This window comes from Myotis davidii, unplaced genomic scaffold (assembly GCF_000327345.1).
Source record: "Myotis davidii unplaced genomic scaffold, ASM32734v1 scaffold828, whole genome shotgun sequence".
NCBI classification, from domain to species: domain Eukaryota; kingdom Metazoa; phylum Chordata; class Mammalia; order Chiroptera; family Vespertilionidae; genus Myotis; species Myotis davidii.
This window is the reverse complement of record NW_006299391.1, coordinates 205,037-228,001: the sequence shown is the minus strand read 5'-3', so window position 1 is coordinate 228,001 and position 22,965 is coordinate 205,037. Positions and strand designations below refer to the sequence as shown.

The following is a 22,965-nucleotide window of genomic DNA, read 5'->3' as shown; positions in this document are numbered from 1 at the left end:
GTCGCTGGGATGCTCAGAGGTCGCTGGGATGCTCAGAGGTCGCTGGGATGCTCAGAGGTCGCTGGGATGCTCAGAGGTCGCTGGGGTGCTCAGAGGTCGCTGGGGTGCTCAGAGGTCGCTGGGATGCTCAGAGGTCGCTGGGATGCTGGAACACAGCAGCCTCCTGCTCTGAGGAGGCCCCAAAGCCCCTCCACCAGCCAGGCCAGGCCAGCTGCCTTCTCACACAGCTACCTCTCGCTCACAGTGTCACAAAGCCTGGACGTCATGGGCCTGGGGCTGCTCCTGTGCAGGGAGCACTGCCCGCGCCAAGTCCAGGTCTCAGCGCCGTCTTGTGGGACCCTCTTGATGAGGTACCCACAGGGCTGGAGGATGCCCGGAGCCAAGTGAAGCTTCAAGTCCTGCTCAGAGCCTCGCAGGTCAAGGAGGAAATGTCACTGGGGAGGTGAAATGACTCAGGACTTTTGGGGAGAAAAATGAGCGTTTGCTGAGGCGTGAGGTAGGACGGGCCACTTAGAAGACGCCTGGCCTGTGTTTGGGTGGGGCTGGTTCTGCTTCATTTGTGCTGTCGTTGTCAGCAGTGTGACCTGGACAAGGCCCTGATTTGACTGGGCGCAGTTTCCCACCTGCCAAAGGAGGGCTTGCATGTGCAAAGCCCATCAAGGGCAGGTGCCAGGGGTGGGCGTGCTTTGAAGTCAGGAGAGTGAGACGCATGCAGTACATTCTGTATATTTTGACTTGAATGGTCTTGAAACTCTTCTCTTGCACTCTGATTAAATAAATTGGTCTGTGAATTAGTTCTCACCGTTTTGAATACCTGAAATGCTTGATTTGAATGTAGGAATGGCCGTTATACCTCCGAGCCACGTTCTCAGACTCTCACATTCATGTTTTTAGAGACATCAGCAAGAACCAGATATCGGACATCGCTCCCGATGCCTTCCAGGGTCTGAAATCGCTCACGTCGCTGTAAGTAGGGAGTAGTTGCCAGGGACTGAGGGAGGGACTCGGGGGGAAATACATCCATCGTTTTCAGGAGGCTTTGTCAAGGCTTTATGTTCCCTTACACACTTGTGGCAGCCTGGTAAGGGAAACAAATATTTCTTCAGGGGAAATTGATCTTGGGGAATATTTCTACAACCCAAATGCATTATTTCTATCGATTAACTGCCCAGCAGCCTTCCCAGTTATTGGCTTTTAATTCCAATGCATCTTCTACTCTAACCACGCTCCCCCTCCCACCCCGCAGGCCTGGGCCGTGCTCTCCGGGGAGGTGGGGTGAGGCTTGTAACAGATGTTTGTAACCGATGTTTATTACCCATTGCCCCACGAATGCGGCCTGGTCCAGGGAGGAGCTCATGTTCTTCCCCTGGTTTTCAGACTCTTTCTCCAAACCAGCTGACGGTATTGGAGGAAGCATCAGCCCCACCCTACAAGTCCTTCCTTCCTCCGCTTGGGAACCCTAGGGCTGCCCACTGGGTGGAACAGAAGACTTGCCTGTCCTGGGCTCAGAAACCCCCACTCCCACCCTACCCCTGGGCAGGAAGGGGCGGGGCTTTGTCCTGACTGTCAGTGACTCACCCTTGGGCACAGGGGTCAGTATCCTGCCCAATGCACACTCAGTGACAGTGGTCACAGCAACTAGAACAACCGGCAGCTCTTATTGAGCACCTGCTGCGTACCAGGTGCTGTGCAAGGGCCCTGCCGTTCCCTCCTCACAGCACCCTCTAAGACAGATTCCGTCCAAGCTCCACATAGCCCGGGGGTTTGATCGTTTCAATCCTGGCTGGATCTCTGGCACGTAGTTATGGTACAAAAGAAACCTCGGTGGATAGACACATGTAATTCATCCAAAGTCCTCCTTAACCAGCGGGAGCGGCTGGATTCGGCCCCAGAATCCACGATCCTCATGCTCTGCTGCCGTGGGGTGAGGTGAAAAGTAAACAGTGGGACACAGCAAAGGCATCACCGGTCGGTATTGCTTTTGTCCTTGGTGGCCTGCCCACCGGGCAGGAGTGTGGCGGCTCAGAGGCCGGTGCCCACACTCTGCCTCTTTGCTTCATTAGCCAGTGGGCAGGTAAGAAGCTACACGGCTCCCCACCTGGCCCCACCCCACCGAGAATGCAGGAGGTCAGGGAGGTGTCTCCATGCAGCCGTGGCCTTGCTGCTCGCTGAGAAAATTAGCTTCATTTATCAGGTAGGACATCTGGCTGGGATATCAGACAGGACTGCGTGTGAGATTTGCATCTGACGACCACAGAAGAGACGAGAGAGTGGCCATGTGCCCCCAGGATCCCACCCCTGCCCCACCGGCCTGGTCCCCTGGTCCGGTTTCCCCCTGTCAGGATGTGGGAATAGTCTGTAGACAGCGAGATGCTTCGGTCCTGCAGGAAAAGAAATTCAAAATATGGTTGCTGGACTGGAAATTGGCCTGCCGCTGGCCGATTCTGAACTGTATCGGGGCCTTGTTTAAGGGAAGTGCCCCCCGCTCACCCTCACCCCCAGTTTATGCCTTCACCCCTCAGTGTCGCCCTGTGTGCTGAGGGGCAGTGTGGGGACTGAGAATGGCAGTGACCTGGACAGGCATAACCCAGGCCTCGTGGGCTTTCAACACAAACACTCAGTCCAAGCTCAGAGTGGCCACGGGAAAGGGCCGGAAAGCCTCCACCTATCCCTGTCCATTCAGTCCTTCAGCATTGATTGTGCTGGACGCCTGGCCCATCCTCAGCTCTAGGGCCCAGTCAAGCCGCATGGCGTCACCAGAGCCTGTCTTCAAGGGCTGGTGGTTGTGTATATGCAAAACACAGTTTATTCTTGTATTATTATTGGTTATTTTCTATACGAACAACTATAAACCTACTTTTGCCCCACCCTATATATCGGTAATATAACATGATATAATGAGAAGAGGAAAAGCAGTAAAAATAGGGTGACAGGTAGTGAGAAGCAATAATCGATATACTCAGGAGAACCTTCCCAGGGAAGAGAAGGCGGATGCAAAACACAGTTTATTCTTGTATTATTATTGGTTATTTTCTATACGAACAACTATAAACCTACTTTTGCCCCACCCTATATATCGGTAATATAACATGATATAATGAGAAGAGGAAAAGCAGTAAAAATAGGGTGACAGGTAGTGAGAAGCAATAATCGATATACTCAGGAGAACCTTCCCAGGGAAGAGAAGGCGGGGCCAAGCTGCAGGGTGTGGAGATGGCAGCAGGAAGAGTCCGCACCCAGATGCTACCTGGGGACCCACAGCCCCGTCTGCCTGCAGGGTGTGCTCAGACCCACTAGGCTGGGGGAGGGCCCCCAGGAGGCGGGATGGATGATGTGGGGCCCCCTGCCCAGACCCCTGGTCCCGCCGCCCACCAGCTCTGCCGTGCGGAAGCTCGGGCATCAGGAGATGAGCAGGCAGTGACATTATGGCATTGGGCACAGTGAGCGGCGGGACGTTAATATGAATTAGAATGTGAGCCTGAGCCATCATGCTGGCTTTTATTTAGTCATTAATTTGTTGAAACATTCATGAGACACACCCAGGGGCCGAGTGAGATGCTCACTCTTCACTCCTGGTGGCGTCTAGAAAACGGGTTTTGGTTGCTCTCTCCCATTTACCATCTCCTCATCCTCACATTTTACCTCCTCAAAGACACACAGCAGCCTGGATGGGGGGTGAATTGTGTTCATTCAGTGCGCTTCAGGGCCCATAGGGAATTAAAACACGCACACACCAAACCCTCCTCAGCTAAGTTCCCTCCATCTCAGAGGAGGCCGGGCCCAAGAGGCGGCACGTCTATGCCGTGGGTGAGGCAGAGAGAGGCGAAGGGTCTTCGTGCCTGGGCCGAGGGCCAGCGGGAGCCACGGGGCACCAGCCAGAGTGGAAGACCCAGCAGCCTTCCTCCCAGCTTCCCAAGTCACCAGAGACCAGCCCGTGCCTAGACACTCAGTGTGAGGGGTGAAAGAACCCGGCGTCCTGGGTTCTGGGGGCTCAGAGGACAGGAGGAGGGCGGAGTGTAGAAGCCGCCATCCCGCCGAGCTCACAGTTCCTTGTCCCCCCTTTTTCCTGAGAGCCAGTCCCTGTCTCAGCAGTCTCTGAGCCAGCTGGGCGGGACCCCAGACAGCCAGAGGCCTGTCCAGATGGATGATGGGAGGACTCCGCTCAGGATTCCCAGGATGTGATGGGAGACTGAAAGGAAACGGCCTGTGGGCTGGGCTCAGCCTGATCAATACTGAAGGGGAGTGGACACAGGGCCAGCCAGCCTCCCCCACATCGCATTTATTGCCGGGGTGTGAGTCACGTTGGCAGGTCTGGGCGGCACCACAAAGGGACAGCTTCTTCCCAGTGGGGGCCGCTTACTGGGCTGGGCTGCCCAGGAACAAAAGCATAGAGCCCATTTCTCCTCGCCTCCCGGACAGCCTGTGCCCCCAGCCCAGGTGGCACTTGCAGCCACCTCCCTGGTGATGAGAAGGGATGAGGCGGATGGGGAAGGGGACTCTGACGCCCCTCCCCCCCCCCAAGTGGCCGAGGTGGCGGCCTCCTACATGAGTGGGTCCCGGTGGCCACACATCCACGGTGACTGCCGTCTCTGCGTTCTTTTCCAGGGTGCTCTACGGGAACAAGATCACCGAGATTGCCAAGGGGCTGTTTGACGGGCTGGTGTCCCTGCAGCTGCTGTGAGTAGGAACTGGTTGCTGTGCGTGTGTGTCTGGGACCGTTGGTAGGCTCCGTCCTGCAAACTTGGAGCCTTGCTCTGTAGTGCTCTTCTTTTGACTCTCCACCCACCAACAGGAAAAAATAAATCTGAGCTGTGCCCCTTACCTGCAGCACCTCCTTTTGTTGGAAGGAGGGCCAGGGAGTGGGCAGAGGAAGTCCAAGGTCAGTGTGAACAAACCTACAGGTTACGGCTGGGAGCCTGGCCCAGGCATAGCACTCACCATAGGCTGGGGCCTGGAGATTAGGCCCGAGCTGAATCCTACAAGGAGTAGGATCTTAGGGGCGTGTGCTAGGGACAGGGAACTAAAACATACACCAAACCCCAGTCCTGAAGCCACGGAGCTGCCAGCAGACATGTGACCTTGAGGAGGTGGGTGAGAGAGTTAGAGAGGCGCCTAATCAGTCACCGATGTGACTGCATCTGGTAAAATATGGCCGAGAAGGAAGTGTTTATTTAATTTAAGGAAGATTTGTTGCCTTGAATTTTGAGCTCTGAGATTATTTATTTGCTTGTATTTCATTCTGGTCATTTGCGCTTTCGTGTTTGAAGAAGTTACATGAACTCTGATGTGGAGAGGGGAGGGGAGGAATTCAGTTCCTCCTGTACTTTAAGATTGTATGATATGGGGGAGTTACCTCTGGTTTGTGAGGAGGTAGCTGTAGCATCTACATGTATATTCTGTGGGTATGGGGGGGGCGGGTATGTGTGCATGTCCGTGCCCACGTTGGCTCCGTACACCCTGATGCCTGCTGGGATCGGGAATCACTCTCGAGTATCCTGTGAGCAACCGAGAGCATAAGGTGTAGAAACTTCGGGGAGCTCACGTGGCCCTGTGGCTCAGAAGGCTCTGCCCTCTGACTAGCACGGGATGTATGCTCACCGAGGTGTGCATCTAAGTTCAAATGAGTACGTGCGTGTGTGAATGTGTTCGTGTGTATGTGTGTGTGCATATGTATGTGTGTGTGTATTTGTGTGTCTTTTCTGCCCAGCTGGCATGGCTCAGTGGTTGAGTGTCGACCTATGAACCAGGAGGTCACGGTTCCATTCCCAGAAACCATGCAAGGACACACGCCCAGGTTGCCGGCTCAATCCCCAGTAGGGGGTGTGCAGGAGGCAGGCGATCAATGATCCTCTCTTATCATTGATGTTTCTCTCTCTCCCTCTCCCTTCCTCTCTGAAAATCAATAATAATATATTTTCAAAAAATAAAATCACCTCCAAGTCACAGGCAGCGAGGAAGGGGAGGGGGACCTCCTGAGCGGAGCTGCAGTGTGAGGTTCCAGACCAGGGAGTCCAGCGGGTCTCCAGGGGGTGAGAGGCCAGGAGTGAGGACGGAGAGAGGGAGGGCGGCAGCACGTCTTACAGGGCGGCGCCCAAGACGCTTCCTGTAAGAGGAAGTGAGGCTGTGCCTCCAGCCCTTCCCTCCTCACATCTTTCCCCTGCCTCCCGGTGTCCTTTAAGGCTCAGCCTGGACAGATTCCTCTCGGACAACAGTGTGTGAGTCATGTCTCGAGGAGGTGCCAGCCAGCTTCCAGGCAGCACGTCCATCAGAGCGGCAGGCTGAGAGCAAGGGGAAGGCTGGCCTTCTCTCTGAGTCTCCCTCTGCTCTGTCTCGTGTCCGCCTCGCTGCGGGGCACGTTCGTATTCAGGGGTCCTAGCCCTCCGAGGGTCTGGGAGGCCGTTTGTTAGAAGGACAGGACAGGGCCCCGCGGGGCGCTGGGTGATTCACAGATGGTGTTCTCTGCTTGTGGCAAAGAAACGGCCGCCACCATAAGGCCAGTTAACTGTAGCGATTATTCCCTTGAAAGAAGAGTAACCATAGCATCGGCCTCGAGGTGGATGGGGGGGATGTTGTGTTCCATGGGCTGGGGCAGGAGCCTTTCCGATGTCCTTTTACACTCTGGGTTTGGTGTGAGGAGGAAAATGCCCTTGCGTGTGTGAAGGAGAAACGTAGCGTGCGTCCAGGAGCCGAGCACTGTACATGGCACACGGCGAAGGTTGGATAAATGTGTGTTTTTAAAAGAGGAAATGTATCCCAGCTTGGAGCTGCAGCTGTCAGGGGTTAATAGACTGGCAGGGCTTTTCTTGGGCCAAGCAGGCAACTCCAGCTTCACATTATGATTTTAAGCAGATGGAGCTGAGTAGCTGGGAGAAAAGAAAAAGCACACGTGCGCGCATGTACACACACACACACACACACACACACACACACACACACACACACACACACGACTAAGGTTGACACAGCTCTGGCCAGCTGTTTGCAGAAAGGACCAGCAAGGGTCCCCGCCACGGGGTTTGGCCTGCTGAGCGTTGGAAGGAGGCCTGATTAGATCTAAGTTAGCGCTCAGCCCGCTGGAGACTGGCTTTCTCCTCGTTAGACGGGGAGACGTTCTGATAAGAAGGCTCTGATTAGAATGCCCTGGCAGTCAGTAATTTCCTCTCCTTGGACTCCCAGGCTCTTTGCGAGAGGTTTGTGTTTTTTCTCCTCTCTCTGTCTCTCCACTCATCACAAAGCCACGCCTTCCCCCATGGAGTGACCTTGGCTATTTCCCTTTGGGCACCTGTCCCGATGCTGCCACTAAGAAAGTGGGTGCATGGTCATCGCTGTCCTGCCTGCCCTCCCCTCCCCCATTCTCTAAACGTTTCAGCCTTCCCACCAAACTTGCCAGCCTGGGATGCATACACCTTCCTGCATCATTTTCAAAATAGCTGGTATGTCTCCCTGTGCTTATTCTGAACAGCGTCAGTTCCTGCAGACATTCACTGCACCAACGCACGTTCATCAGTTATTAGCACCGACCCTCATTATACTCGGGGCAGCCAGTCAACTTCAAGCAGGGGGCTGGGGAGGGAGTCAGGTGCCCATCTGAACGAGGATTGTGCTTAGAGACTGCCTCCAAAACTGCTGAGACCTGAGACATCTCAGAATCCAAGGGAGGACACTGGCACATGCCCCCAACTCCAAGGACGGGAGCAGTTGGACAACCGGAGACATGACCTGTCCCAGGCTCCCTCCATCTCTTCCTCGCCGGAAGCAGGGGTGTGCTCTAGCTCCTCTCCATCCCTCTGCCCCTCAGGCTCCTGGGCTCCTGGGACTTCATGGAGTTGGTGATCCTGGGTGCACAGCCCGCGGAGTGCCCCCCCACAATCCCTCACCTTGCAGCTCAAGGGTCAATCCTCCCTCAAGCAAGAAAAGAGGTCACTTCCTCCTCTGATGGGCATCTGAAGGCTATGCTGTGACCACCCCTCTCTCTTCCCCTCCCCCGGGGAAAAGAGTACCATGTAGTGATTGCGTGGTGTGCGTAGAAAGGCCACTCACCTGGGGCCGGCCGTCACTGGAGGTGGACGCTCTTGTGGAACTCTGGCCACATCCAATGTGAAGCCTGCTCCAGGAGGTCTTAAACCAAACCAGACTGTCTTGGGGCTGGAATCAGTTAAGACAAGGCAGGCACCTGTTGTTTGATTTTCTTGGAAGGCAGACAAGACCATTTGAGGATCTCAGAGTTTGCCAAGCAACATGCCAATTACCGGGCAGCGAGCAAAACGTCACTCCCTACAGCTCACTTTCCCTCGCCAGCTGTTTCCCTGGTATCGCCGCTGCTGCTAATAAATGCGCTTGCTTTTACTGAATGCTTAATGTGTTCTGGGGCCTGTGCCCGGGAACATCACGTGCACCATCCGATCGCATGGTTACAGAAATGATGGAAGCCCACTTTACAGATGGGGAAACTGAGGCACTGGAGGGTTGAGTGACCTGGCCATCGTCAGAACATAAGTCTGATACCAGAATCCATGCCAGAGACTCCTGCTGCAGACCCAGGCACAGCAAGTCTGCAGAACTAGCTGGGGAAACCCAGGACAGGAATCCTCACTGACTCCGCCCAGGAGGAAGGGGCTGTGGTCAGTTCCTCTTGCAATGGGTACCTTGTCTCCATGGAACGTGCTTTGGCCAGGGGTCGCCGCCCCACCGATGCTCCCCCTGAGCCCTCAGAGATGGCGATTGAGGACCTGCGGGTCCTTAAACTGGGGAGAGAGAGAGGCTGAGGATGCTCCCGGCAGTAGAGGCAGACATGCTCTCTGACTCATCCTGGAGGGAGGAGTTCTTCCTTCTGTGCACCGGAGCTTCCTAAGGAAAGCCCTTGGGGAGATTCAAGTCTGGGACCATCCATGCTTGGTCACTGAGTGAATGGTGGACTCCTCTTAAAGGACTTACTAGTAACCAGGTAGCCATCAATAGGCAGGTTCCCTTCTCCCCTCCCCCACTTGCTGTTGGGGGGTGGAGGGACAAGCCCGTGGCACCAGGGGGAGGTCCCTTGGTTCCCTGAGAACAGGTGAGGGCTCCCCCGGCTCTCCGGATCTCAGCTTCCTGCTGGTTGCCTTGGGAGAGCCCAGCTGTGTGCACCCTACCCCCAGGGCCCCCCTGAGTCTGTGGAGCTGAAGGAGATCCTGTTTTTCCGACCGGCCACCCGATGGCATTGCTGCATTTGCAATTTCCCCTGCATCCGGCATCACCATGACAACCAGTGGCCAGCGGTGCAGTCATTATCAGGAGAGATGTGGACAGTCTCCTTGCCGTTGTTGGACTAGGAGGGCTCCCCGTGTCCTCTAGTGAGTGTGTAGCATGACCTGGCCCAGAACACCCATGCACAGAGCAGAGGAGGTTCTGGGCAGGTCAGAGTCCCTCGATCTCACAGCGCCAGGCATCACCAAGCTCCTCCCGGGTCAGGCCTCAGTAAGCTACCAAAGGTCAGAATAAATCCCCCATATTTCATAGGGGAAGGATGAGAGCATGTTTGTTCTAAGGCGGGAGAGTGGCTCTCACTACAATTAATGGATAAAGAAATTCATGATGGCAGAAGGTTAATTGTAGAGAAATTTTTTTAAAGATGAAGACAAATTAATGAGGGAGGTTTGACTCTCTATCCGGCAGCTTAATCAGGAGTCCAGAGGAGCTCCCCTAATGGGTGCCCTCACTAACCATTTATGCCGATGTGTGATGGTGCGGAATACTGCCCGGATACACAGAGGTCTGTGTGTAACCACAAAGAGCCTTTATAAGAAAGTGTTCCATGCCCTGCGGTTGTGGGTGCCGTCTTTCCTCCCGTGTACCTGCATCTGAGTGTGTGTGAAGCAGCAAGTGACTCCTTAGCCTCAGTTAGGAACAGGAGCGCCGTGAAGCCCGCCCTGGCAGGAGCCTGGGCCCGCCCTTTGCCCCCCTTTCCTGGAGGGGCTTCCCTGTTCTCCGGGGAGGAGCTGCTGCGCTCCTCCTTGGCACCAGCTTTCAGAGAAGGCCCTGCACTGCGGAGTTTGGAGTTTGCACTCGGCGTTTCCACACAAGCTCCCTATCCCAGGAGGAGAGAGGCCACTGCCGCGGCCCACGGCACCCATGAGGATATGAACACCCGGGAAAGATAGCTCTGGGCCACTGAAGCCACATGTGGACCACTGGCGTTGCCACGGTGATTTGAATGCAAGTCATCCTTAAACCTGACCCCAGATGTCTGTGTTTTCCCAGCCTAGCAGCCAAGGCTGTGGGGCCCAGGGGGATCAGCAATGAAAAGATCCGGCCCAGGGTAGTCGCTATGACCTGGCATATCACCTGTGGCCTCTTTGGGAGACTGGGTGTGGTGGGTGCTTCTCGCTGATCAGGGTGGACCTCACTCCCCTCCTGTGGTCCATCTCCCCGTATTGCCTGGACCTGAGCGAGTGAAGTGCAAGCTGCGGAGTGATGAGCTCCTGGGAGCTTTCCTGCCCAGCCAGGCCCATCCCCCCGCAGGAGGAGGACAGGAGGCCGGGAGGCTCAGGAGGCTGGAGCCCTCCTCAGCAGGATGGGCTGGTCCACGCCCCCCAGCTCCAAGCCCTGGTCCCCAGTGGCTCCTGGTTCCTGCCTGGCTTTGCCTGCAGGCGCAGCTCCTGGAAAGGATTATCTCTTTGCAGCGTGTTGTGTTGGTTAGTCGATGGGCTGAGCGCTAATCCCTCTTGACACGGAACATATGTGGACGCCGAAAGTGCTCCAAGAAGGGTCGGTGGGTGCCGGCAGAGCTACCCTGGGAAGTGAATTTAGGAGGTGGCGCCCTTCGCCTTCATCTCCTCTGTGAAGCCCAGCTCTTTTGGTTTGGCTCTGTGATGGACTCATTACTAAGTGGCTAGGAGTGGCTGGGAGGATGAGGCCCACACCTCCCAGACGCCCTCTGGGATTCCCGGTCCCTTAGTGGGAGAGGGCTGAGCGTCGGGGGCACGGTGGCCAGGAGTAAAGTCTGTGGGCTTAGGTGACATGGATCGAGCTCTCAATCTACCAGTTGCTAATTGTGCAATTTTGGGCAAAGGCACTTGTGCTCTCTGAGTCCCAGGGGTGCCCTCTGTCAGGTGGAGAGAACACTTACTTCGTAGGGCTGTGGGGAGCTTCCGGAAGTTAATATTGGACAGGCACGTGGCGAGTGCCTGGCCACACATAGAACTTATTACCTGTTAGCTATGACCTGGCATATCACCTGTTAGGTCCTGTGACCACAGATGTTCACCTGGCCTGATCCTTGCAGCATGCCCTCCCTTTTGTTTATATGACCATGAGGTTCCCTTGGGTGCTGGGTCTGGGAGCAGGTGTTCCCACAGCATGGTTGGATCTGCTTCTGGGGAAATAGTTATGAACATGACATGCCCCCAGCCCCCTGACTCTCTGGTTCCAACTGTAAGTCCATCAAGCTGGGAGCCAGTTGGGGCGTCCAAGTTCTGAGCTCGCATACCAGCAGCCTCTTGACCATGGCAAGCTGGAGCGCCCCTTCTTCCATGAGGGAGGCCGTCGTCTCTGCTTCATCGTTGTCCCCTGGCCTGCCCAGAGGAGACTGAGAGCTCAGGAGAGGGGAGCACAGACGAGCACACCCACCCCCCAAATCAGCATGTAGCCAGTGGTCCCTAAAGGCTGCAGCCCTGCATGGTGCAGGAGCGAACCATCAGTGAAGACCGGCCCCTCTGTGCCCATGGCCGTGTGCTGAGCAGCCCGTCTGCCAACTTGGTGCCAAGCCCTTCCTAAGGTGCCTCTACACAACCCAGAGGCCAGCAGTATCTTTCAGACCCAACCAGACCCCGTCCACCTGAGGCGCACCCAGTGCATTCCAGAGCCAGGCAAAAGCGCCCCTCCCCAGGGACGGGAACCCCTTCCATCGGCCAGGAGGAGAGAATATGGATTGTACGTAGTGGGTCAGAGATGAGCTGTGGAGTCGAGTGGCTGGAGCTTCATTTACACCTGGGGGGCCCACCCTGACCCTCGGTTTCCTCATCGGCAAAATGCGGGTGAGAGGAAATATGGCACAGAAAGGACTATGGAGAGTGCGTGGCACGGGGCTGCACACAGACCGTGGTCTCCCGAGATGACTCATGATTGTCATCATGTCTCAGGGGCGAGAACCAGGGCAGATCAAGAAAGAGGGTGCGTCAGTCCCTGCAGTGAGGAGGGAGAAGGCCTGTGCTCAGGCCTTCTTGTCAAGCTGCTGAATGCCCTTTCCAATAGCTGTGTGCTCTCTATTTGCTCCATGACTGGGTATTTCTTAAATGCCCCCCGACTTGTCCGTGTTCCATGCATGGAGCAGAGGGGAGGAGTGGCTGCCAGCCTTCCTCCCGAGGAGAGAGGAGGGACCTGCTGTCAGGCCTCCCCCGGGCTGGGATCAGTGAGGCCGCCGGCACCTCGATCTGGATACACAGCTTAATGTTGCCTCTCCCTGCACCCCCGAGTCGTGCCTGAGGAGCCAGGCATCCTGGGAGAGCAAAGGGGACCAAGCCAGCGCCCTTCGTGTTTCCCTGAGCTCCTGCTCCACGCAGGCCACCCGCCGTGCTGTCGGCGAGTCATTCTGCCAGCCTGGGTGGTGAGACACCTCACATCCTCGAGATAGCACCCCATGCCGAGAGATCTGGAAGCAGCAGGGAATGAGAAAGCATCTGGGTCTGAAAAAGAAGCCCCAGGAATTCTGAGGGGAGCAGAGGGTGCCAGAGTGGATGCAGTTTGGATTCTTTCAAGGCAGGTCACGGTTGCCTTGACCAGCGTCCTGCACTCCCCAGAACCAAGCCCTGCAATTGGGCTTATGCATCTGCACTAGCGTCTCAAATCTAAATGCCTACACAGGCAGGCAAGGTAGATGGAATAGTGAAGGGAAGACAATAGGGAGAAGTGAGGACTGTGGCAAACAGGGCATATGTTCTATCGAAAGGGGCAGCCACTCCATAGCTGCCTCCAGGGGACCCAGATTCTGAATTTTTTTTCAAAATGTGGCGTGGGGAGGGCCCGTCACCTTAAGCGGCAGATGTTATTTTGATTGATTTCAGGGAGGGAGGGAGAGGGAGGGAGGGAGAGAGAGACAAGGGGGGAGAGAGGGGGGGTTAAACACTGGGAGGACTGAATGAACATATTTACATGTGGGATGGTGCACTGTATTGCAGGGAGGATCCTATCCTTGGGCCATCGGACGGCACCTCAGAGTGGGCCTCTTCGCTAAATGGTTCACTATTCGCCAGCCCAGACAGTGCCCTCGGGAGGCCCTGAATATCAAAGTTTGGAACGAGTCATTTACCACATACTTCTTGTTTTAAACAAACCAATCAAAAAGTGTGTGTGTGTGTGTGTGTATGTGTGTGTGTGTGTGTGTGTATGTAGGGTCCATTTGTCCCTGACTCTTGGCTGCTTGGCCCTGCGGGCTCTCTAGCTTTGCTCCCTGTTTCTCTGCTCCCTGGCATCCTTCTCAGAATGCCCCACATGGAGGAGCCTCGACTATAATGTGATCTATAAAGCACAGGAAATTCTAGGGCGAGGGGGCTACAAAGGGGTTAGACGTGGGCAGGAGGTGAGGCCTTCATACAGAAGACACGGTCCCTCTGCAGCCCCAGTGATCATAACGACTCCCAGCGTGTGACCTCAGGCAGGCCCCTCCCCACTCAGCCGCGGTTTCCCCGCCTGTGACTTGAGAGGCGCGCTCTGCCCATCTGCCCAGGTTACTGTGAGAATACGAGGCACTTTGGCAAACACGAGACGTGTTCCAGCAACACGAGCTCCTTTCCAGCGTGAGGCAGGAGGACATCTGGGCGAGCCCTGGGGACCCTGCCCATTATTTGCCAGATTACACAGGCAGTTCCTCCACTTGTCACGGCCGCAGTTGCCCGCACACCGGCTGCAGCAGGAACAGGTGGCACAGATGATTCCGCCGCCAAGGCAGCCCCACCTCTGCCAGCGGAAGCCCCGGGGACCCTGGCATCAAGGGCCTCCGGAGACAAGACAGTCTGTCATGAGCCTCGTGGGTTGCTCCCCACGAGGGAAGCTCTGGGCCAGCCCTGAAAATAGGAATTTTGAAACTTCCACGTTCAGCTGGTTAGTTTGGTTCCCCCTCCCCTGCTTCCCTTTCAGAGGGACTGGGAGGTTACTTTAAGCCAGTGGCAAGGGCACCACCAGTCAGTCTGGGGAGTGTGGGTCCTAAGGGGACCCGAATTTGCTTGACTTTCCAGCTGCATCTGGAAAACTCCCTGACCCCTCACAGCATCGCCTGTGGTGGATGGACTGAGTTCCACCTAAAAGGCATGTTTCTATGGGGGGGGGGGGGAGAGAGAGAGAGAGAGAGAGAGAGAGAGAGAGAGAGAGAGAGAGAAAACAGTGCAATACAAGCCCACCCATAGATGTGTGCTTTCTGGGAGGATGCTCTATAGCAGCGGTTCTCAACCTGTGGGTCGCGAGCCATTTGGCGGTCGAACGACCCGTTCACAGGAGTCGCCTAAGACCATCGGAAAAATGTCTTGAACTTGAGTGTGTGTGTGTGTGTGTGTGTGTGTGTGTGTGTGTGGTTTGTATTAAATACATTAGAGCAGCGGTTCTCAACCTGTGGGTCGTGATCCCCTTTGGGGGTCGAACGACCCTTTCACAGGGGTCGCCTAAAACCATCCTGCATATCAGATATTTACATGACGATTCATAACAGTAGCAACATTACAGTTATGCAGTAGCAACGAAAATAATTTTATGGTTGAGTCACAACACGAGGAACTGTATTGAAAGGGCCGGAAGGTTGAGAAGCACTGCTTTATAGCTTCATCAGATTTCCAGTGGAATAAGTGATCCCAAAGAACCAAGGACTTTTCTGCATCAGAATGGCCTTTAGCCCGTCAACTACAGCTTGGAAACAGTTGTGCATATGATTTTTTTTTTTTAGTCCTGGAACCTCTGCATTCTAGAGCAGAAAGCCACGCACGTGGGCACCATCTCCAGCCTTCCTCCCGGGCACGGGCTCGAGGGGAGGCTCCAGATGATGGCAGAGGGTGGGACAGCGGCCATGGTGCCTCGGCATGCCCACTGCCATGCCCAGGCATCTTCTAAGTGTCTGTGGCCACAGGAAGGCGAGACCCTCTCTCTCTGCTCAGCAGCAGGAGCCCGGCTGCGAGGAGAGCGAGGGAGCTCTGCAGCCCAGTCCCTGCATCAGCCCTGGGCCCACGGCTGACGCCCAGGGTCAGCGAGTCACCTGCCTCTCCTGTGCTTGCAGCCTCCTCAATGCCAACAAGATCAACTGCCTGCGGGTGAACACGTTCCAGGACCTGCAGAACCTCAACCTCCTCTCCCTCTATGACAACAAGCTGCAGACCATCAGCAAGGGGCTCTTCGCCCCTCTGCAGGCCATCCAGACGCTGTGAGTACGCCCAGGCCGCAGGGACCGCACATGGCCATGGGGACCCCCGCTTGAGGGCAGAGTGGGCACCAACCGGTACAGCTCCCCTGTTCTGAGCTCACACCATGCAGGGCGCCACACTTGGTTCTTCCCCTGGATACAAACCTCTAAGCCTCATAGCAACCCTTTGCGGTAGGTGCTATTATGATCCCCCGATTCTGTGAGAGGAAACCGAGGCTCAGAGAGGTTAGGTAACTTACTCAAGGTTGCACAGCTAGTGAGAATCCAGATTTGAATCCAGGCAGAGTTGCCCCTCAACTGCTCTCTTATTCACTGCAGCCAGTATATTCTCTGAGGATAACCCACCACTACCGAGCCCCACCCCCACCCCGGCTACCTTCTGATACGGGCACCCTGGGAGTATTTCACCTCCCGCCTTGGGAGCAGTTCCTCACTCCCAAGCACTGCACACATTCACAGATAGGTCCGTGAGATCGCTGACCATCTAGCACAGGTCAGGTCTCAGGCCATGTTTCTGATGCTCCAGCCCCACGCTGAGACCCTCACCCCAGCCGGTGGCCTGGCCGTGAGCCTGGGGCGTCTGAGTCATCTGGCTCTTGGCCCGTAGCAAGAGACAGGAACCAATAAAGAGCAGGAACAGCTGCTACCTATTGGCCCCCTACCACGTGCCAGGCACCGTGTGCAGCTCTGCAGGGTCTTCTTACTGAGCCAAGGAGAGTGAGGCCACTGTGCCGCTCACGACGGCGCGATGACAGCAGCCGTGCCGCTGCTTTTTATAGAACACCCCCATGTGCCCGTCGCCCTGCCAGCTGCCTTATGCGCCTGTGTGGCAGAGCTCAGAGACGTGAAACACAGTCTTCTCTACGCACACACCCTAGGCCTGCAGCTTGCTTTGCCCATCAGGATTGGCGTGGGTGAGGGTTGGGGCGGGGGGGAGGGGGGGATCCGTGGCAGGTCTTGCCCAGAGTGGGCGAGGCCGAGTCCCCAGCCCCTCTCTGGTCCCCTCTGGAAGCAGCCCGTGTCCCCCCAGGCCTCCTGGGGTGATGAGGGAGGGATCCAGACACTGGATGGCCAGGGCCCAGCACCAGGCGGGAGGGGGTGGTGTGGGCACCACAGGTCACTCCTGATGAGCGCCCCTCCCCCTCCCAGCCATTTAGCCCAAAACCCGTTTGTGTGCGACTGCCATCTGAAGTGGCTGGCGGACTACCTCCAGGACAACCCCATCGAGACCAGCGGGGCGCGCTGCAGCAGCCCCAGGCGCCTGGCCAACAAGCGCATCAGCCAGGTCAAGAGCAAGAAGTTCCGCTGCTCAGGTAATCAGGTTAGGGCCGGCCCACCTCCCCTCGGTGTCCCTGGAGGCCCGTAATCCGATCTGGAGGACAGCGAGCTGCAGTGGCTCCTGGGAGCAGCTTTGCAAATTAAATTGGGGAAATTCAGTTAGTCCTGCAGAAAACCAATTACCTTATGGATTTAAAATAAAACACACACACACACAGTAAAATCATGGGGCGGGGAGGGGGGTGGCAGGGGGATGCGTGGTTTCAGGAGAGACGGAGCCCAGGCAGCAGCGTATCTCCGGGGCTAGGTGGAAGCTAGAGATTGGGGCGTGCTTTTTACGCATTTTTTTCCTTGTGTCTAAAGCGTGCTCCCCAAGTGGCAGGTAGAGAGGTATTCCACAGGCCAGGCTGCAGGCAGCATACAATCTTGGGGGCCTCTTGCTCCCCTCTAAGACCACCTGGTGCAGCCCTTCAACCACAGTGGATTACAGTTTTCACAGACATTTTTGCCAGCTCCCCCCGCCAGACTGGTAACTCTGATCGCCAGAGAAAAGCAAGCCTTGCCCTCTGGTCCCCAGGCTCCCTCTGCCACCTCGCTCCCCACTGCCCCGGGAGAGACACCGGCTGAATGGCAGGGGCTCTCAGCTCTTCCTGGAAAGGGAGGTCGCTCTCCTTGACCCAGTAGTTAGGGGAATGGGCAGTTAAAGATGACTGTCATTTGTGTCATTTGCTCCTGGAAAAAAATCACCAAGCCGCATTGCGTTCCCAGCGGTAAGAGATTGATAGGACGTGCTGAGATGCTGCACCAGCCTCACAATCCGCGTGTCAGCAAGAACCTCGCCTCTCCCCGCCCCAGAGCGCCGTGCGGAAGCGCATTTTCCCGGGCAGTGCCAGCTGGGCGGCCTGGAGAGGGCCCCAGGGCAGGCCTCTGCTGCCGGCAAGCCCTTCCTGTCCTCCAAGTCAGACCCCTGAGTCCACGTCTCCAGAAAAGCCAGCACGTGCATGACTTCAGCTGTTTTATTTTTATTTTTTCAACAGCAGCAAACACCTGGAGAGGCTTGGGGGTCACAGGGGGTCTGGGCACTAGGAGGCGCTGCTCCCGGTGGTCTCCTCAGAGCAGCACGTCTGCTTGGGGAGCAGTTTCTCGCCCTGGTGAGCACTGTGCCGCCTGCTCTGCTTGGTTCTTCCCAGAGTCCTGTGTGGCCAGCAGGACGGGCCCCGCCCTGCAGCAGAGGGAGCCCAGGGCTCAGAGGTGACAGGCACCCCGAGGTCACAGCCAGCCATGGTGGAGGCGGGGCCGGACCCCGGTCTAGCTTGCTCCTCGCTGCATCTGGGAGAGAAGAGCATTTGGGAAGGAGGACCAGCTGCTTGAATGACTGTCTTTCCCAGTCTCATGGCTTCTCCCTCCACCCCACCCCTGAACCCTGTCTGAAGTTCCTCCCCCCAGGGCTGCCCCTGAGGCTCAACCATCCTCCTGGGGGCCTCTCCTCCTGACTGACACCGTCCCCTCCGTCCCCAGCCTGTCTGGCCACGGCCGTGTTCATTCGCTCTGACAGGCAGCTGTGCTCAAGAAGAGGGGCAATCAGAGGGAGAGGAAGGCAGGTGCCAACCGACCCCCAGTCTCTCTCACGGGGTCCTGTTTGGTGTCGGGCTCCAGATCGATGCCCGGGTTCTGGGGGGCAGGGTCTGAGACTGGCATCCCCCAGGGACACAGGCGTGACTATAGGCTGGGATGGGGGGGAGGGGCAAGTAGGAGAAAGAGAAAGTAGCAAGTAGACCCAGGACACAGGGCGGTGGAGCCTGGCTCTGACTCTAGCTTCGCCCCAGCCTACCTGCCTCTGCACGACAGGATCGCTGCTTGTCTGTGTGGGGAAGGAATGGTGGGAAATACACGTGCAACAGACAAGGACAAAGGGCGGCCCCTGGCCTGACCCTCTCTTAATATCTTGTTTTAATCCATACTAAGCAGACATGATGGACATCCCTCCCTCTATTATTGCTCTGAAGGCAGAGAAAGCAAGAGCATGCTGCATGCTTCTGTTTTCTGAGCTGCAGAGGAGGGAGAGGGAGAGCTGCTGAGCCCCAGAGGCCTGGGCTCCGGGAGATGCTGGGCAGCAGAGCCAGGGCCCTAGCGCTGTTTCCAGGAAGAAAGGAGGAGGGGCAGGTGACACGTAGTGGATTTGACAGATAATAACTCTGCGTTTTACTTCCCCCTAAAAGCGCCCCACTGCAGAGGCAGCTGATGTAATTAGGAGCCAATTTGAGGGCGGCTCCTGCAGCACATAAAGCCCCTCATGGTGGGCCTGGGCTTCCAGCAGCCCTGCGTCTGCTCCATCAGCTGCGCCCACCTCCCTGGGCAGCAGGTCAGGCTAGAGGCAGAGACTGCCAGCTGGGGTGATCTGACCGCCTGAGTACGTCCTCCCGGAAGGGCGCTGTCTGGCTGTGGGGACCCCGAGCCCACCCCAGGGAGCACGGGCAGTTGGAAGATGCTGTCTTCCCTCCTTCTCCCCCCCGCCGCCCCACCCCTGCCACTGTGTGTGTGGGCACCCGGCAGCAAGAGGCAACTCTCCTGGCGAAAAGTCCAGAGGTGGAGACACCAGATGTGCAAAGGTGGCCGACAGCGTGGCACTCAGGGAATTAGAGCTTTAGAGCCCCCGGCTCACCAGGCCCTGCCAGAGAGGGAGAGACGGAGCCGCACGGGAGAAGGGACAAGCTCTGACGCCCAGCTCTGACGGGCTGTGGAGACTCCATCGCTTTCGCCCTGGCCCCTCCCCTGGCTGTCATTGAGGAGACCAGAGAGCAGGAAAGCCTCGTTGGTGTTCAGGCTGGGAGCTGGGGCAGGAGCGGGCTGTGTCCCTGCTGTGGCCCCCAGGGCCTATCACGCCTGAGCGCCAGATCCCCAAACCAGAGCACTTACAGAGCCCTGCCTGTCTGGGGTCCAAGCGGGGTTGGGTCTGAATGACAGTGGCCAACTCTGGTCGGTCAGAGGGGAGGGCTTGGGAAGACCAGGGGCCAGACCCAGAGCTGCGCGGTGCCCTTGGCTGCCTGGCCACCCACTGCAGACACCTGTGCACGTCCAGATGCTGAGACGGTCTCGTCCCAAAAGCACACTGTGGAAGGACAGTGACCCCGTCCCTCCAACACGGCAGGGCAGGGGGGGTGGCGGTCACCTGGCCTTGGGTCAGGTCTCTTCCAGATACACACGTCTCCTCCCAGTGGCTGGAGGGTGGGGGTGGGGGAGTCCTGAGCCAGCAGGTGCATGAAAGCTGCCCCCATCTCTTGTAGGATCCCGGGGACATAAAGTCCAGCATCCTCACCTGGGCCTTGGCATGCGAAATACTTGGTTGTTGCCTCCCCACCCCCACCCCGTGATTCACATGGAAGAAATCAGGAACTGGTGTCCTCCCCTCCTTCCTCCTCTTAGTCTGAGAGAGACCCCTCCTCGGAGCACCGGCACCTCCTCTGAAATCCCTGTCCTCAGAGCCCTGTGACTGCGGGTCTCCGTCCCAGTGCCGGGGCCCCATTGGCTCCTCCTTCTGCCTCCCTTGCTAGAAATGTGTGTTTTCCCTCGGACTCACCCCACCACCCCCCACCCCCCGTTGTATCTCGGGCAATCTGGGAGGGACATCCGTCAGCCAGGGGGTTTCTGGGGACCCTGAAGGACACTGAGGCGACTCCTGAATTGTGGCGCATCGGAGGGCTTTTCCTAGAGATCGTGGCAGCTTTGCCAGGCCCCCGGGAATGGTGGCGCGTCTCTAGCAAGGGGTTGGGCGGGCTGTTGGGGAGGCTCTGCTGGGGGTGCCTCGGGACTGAGCACAGAGCAGGCCCTTCCGCCGAGTTTGGCGTCGTCTGGGATCAGAGGGGTGACCGCGTGGGGTGCAGAGGCTCAGTTCAGGCTGTGACGTGACGGACACCTGCTGCTTTCATTCTCTGGGGAAGGGTGCGTTCTGCCCCGACATCCTGAGTGGAGGTGTTGGGTCTCCCCCCTCCCTTCCCCCCCTCCAGTGTCTCTCCTGGGGTGGGCTCGGGGCGGGGGGTCTCCTGTCTTCGGAAGTGCTCCCGTGGCCCCCACTCCTGGTACTAATCACGCTCCGTGGGGCCTCCTCCGGCTCCCGCCTCTCCACGCTGCTTCCACTGAGCTGTCCTCTCTCTGACGCTGCTTCCTGACCTGACTGCCCGGTCCGCGGGGCTTTCCTTTGTGCTTGATCTAACCATGTGGTGGAACGATGGAAACGGAACATGGTTCTGTCAAGCACCGCGGAAGGCCCCGCGCTCTCCTGCAGCATGGCCCGCCGCCGCACCGCTGGACACCTCTCTGCTCCGGACACCGCAGCCGCACCCGCCAGACCCTCGGGGCAGCCTCGGGCAGGGGGGAGTCTCCACACCGCTGAGTGCCTCCCCTCCAGGGAGAGATACGGGCGGAAAGGGGCGGAGAGGCACCCTGAGGCCAGGCTAAGATGTGTATCCACATCCCGCCCAAATGGAGCCGCCGCTCCCCAAATCTAGTCTGGATGCCAGCCGGGTAGAGGAGACAGGTCCAAGCTCAGAAACCATCGGTCGTATCTTCCACGCAGAGGGAGCGGGTACACCCGAGGCCTATGCCCCACTGTTTCAGGGAAGAAGCCCAGCCCAAGGTCATTTTCCCAAGTGTAGTGAACCCAAAGGTCACAGTGCTTAGGCCCGCCCCCACCCGCCATCTTTATGGGAAGGGATGTGAGCAGGGGAATGGGGCCATGGGCGTGAGTCCAAGACTTTGATGGAACCTGAGAGACTCCTCTGAACCTGACCCCTACTCCTTAGGAGCACTTGGGCCCTGGGCCCGGGCAGACTGAAGTCTGTTCCCTTGGCCTTCAAGCGCAGTTAACATGGAGGCTGAAGGTTCTTTCCATGGCCTTAGTTCAGTGCCACACGCCTGTGCAGACACCTGCTGTCTGACAATGAGGAGAGGGGTCTTGGCCCCTCCCATTCGGCTTGTTTCTTGGTAAATCCTGGACCCAGTGTAACCAGAGGATTGTGTTGATGGTGCATGTCATGGAGCCTGTGCCCTCTCCCAGGAGAGAGAGCCATGGTGGGAACCGAACCCTGTTCTAGACCCAGGAGCGGGCTCTGGGCTCCCCCGGGGATGTGTGACTGACTATCTCCTCTCAGGTGACCGCGCAGCCACGTGCCCGCCTGGCTGAGTCCCCGGGAGTCCTGTGAATCTCTCTGAATCCCTCACCGTGTACTGAGCGCTCCTGTGGACCAGGCACTGCGCTGTTCAAAGTCACTACCGTGTTCAGTTTTCACAACAACCCTGTCGATAAGTCCCATTGTACAGATGAGGACATCAAGGTTCAGAGAGGTTCACCGACCTACCCAGGGCCTCCTGACGGCAGCGTGAATGTTCTAATGTTCTTTATGTCTGCAGTCCTCAGCCTCCCAGCTGTGGACAGTCCCATTGCCTTGAATCATAAAATCAAAAAGACTTTGACTTGAGTTGATGGGGGATTGAAACGTCCTTTTTTAACATTTCCTTTCAAGCTTCCTCTGTTAATAGAAAATAACTTGAGGAAGAAAGAGAGCAAGCAGCGCTGTTTATATGGGTCCTCCTCTTGGGGTGAATATGCCAAGATCCATATGGTACACAACAAGTCCTTGGGCCTGGAGAAACCCCCTTCCCTCTGAACAGGGTCAGGGGGGCATTCTGAGCTCCTTGGTGCCACCCACCGTGCCAGAGCTAGGCCTGGGGGAGTGTGCCCATCATAGTACCCTCCCATTGGCAGGCTGTGGCCAGGCTGTGCCCAATGGGCCACGGGCATCTCCCTCTGCCTCAGGCATATGGCTACATTCACAATAGCGGGGAGAGCTTCCTGGGACAGCTGTTGCACCGTTAGCACAGTTGGCATTTTCCAGCCGCCGGTGTCTGGTCCCCGTCTTCGCCCACGGCGCCTGGCAATGTCCTCTTGACTCCACTCATGACTTATGACCTTTCGCTTGTCCACATAACTCTCTTTCCAAGCTGGTGAGCCTGGCAGGCCTCCCGCGGCCCCCCTCCCTCTTCCTGCTCCTTTCCTTCTTTCTTTCATCCTGCCCGCCTTAGAGATACTGGAGGGAGAGGAAGAGAGCTTTGGGCGTGTGCTTGGACAGGTCCATGGTCATCGGGTGATGGCGGAGCTGTGACTTCTGCTCCACAAACGGGTTGCCGGAAGGATGACAGAGTGCAGACGGCTGGTGACAGCAGCCGGGCCGGGCCAGTCTGGCGCTGCAGCCGCGTCCATCAGAGAGGGCGACTGGGGCTCCCTCCCTGCCCAGCCAGGGGTCCGATAAAATGGC

The 22,965-nt window shown here is 57.2% G+C and overlaps 1 protein-coding gene across 1 annotated transcript in view; it reads left to right on the top strand.

The window, feature by feature from the left end:
• SLIT3 (slit guidance ligand 3) overlaps positions 1 to 22,965 on the top strand; it is a 532,520-nt gene that overhangs the window by 456,777 nt on the left and 52,778 nt on the right. Inside the window, exons 11-15 of the mRNA XM_006774961.2 lie at positions 895 to 966; positions 4,606 to 4,677; positions 15,233 to 15,376; positions 16,526 to 16,697; positions 21,663 to 21,666. Of these exons, the coding sequence (XP_006775024.2) occupies positions 895 to 966; positions 4,606 to 4,677; positions 15,233 to 15,376; positions 16,526 to 16,697; positions 21,663 to 21,666 (464 nt within the window). The remainder of the gene's footprint in view (positions 1 to 894; positions 967 to 4,605; positions 4,678 to 15,232; positions 15,377 to 16,525; positions 16,698 to 21,662; positions 21,667 to 22,965) is intronic.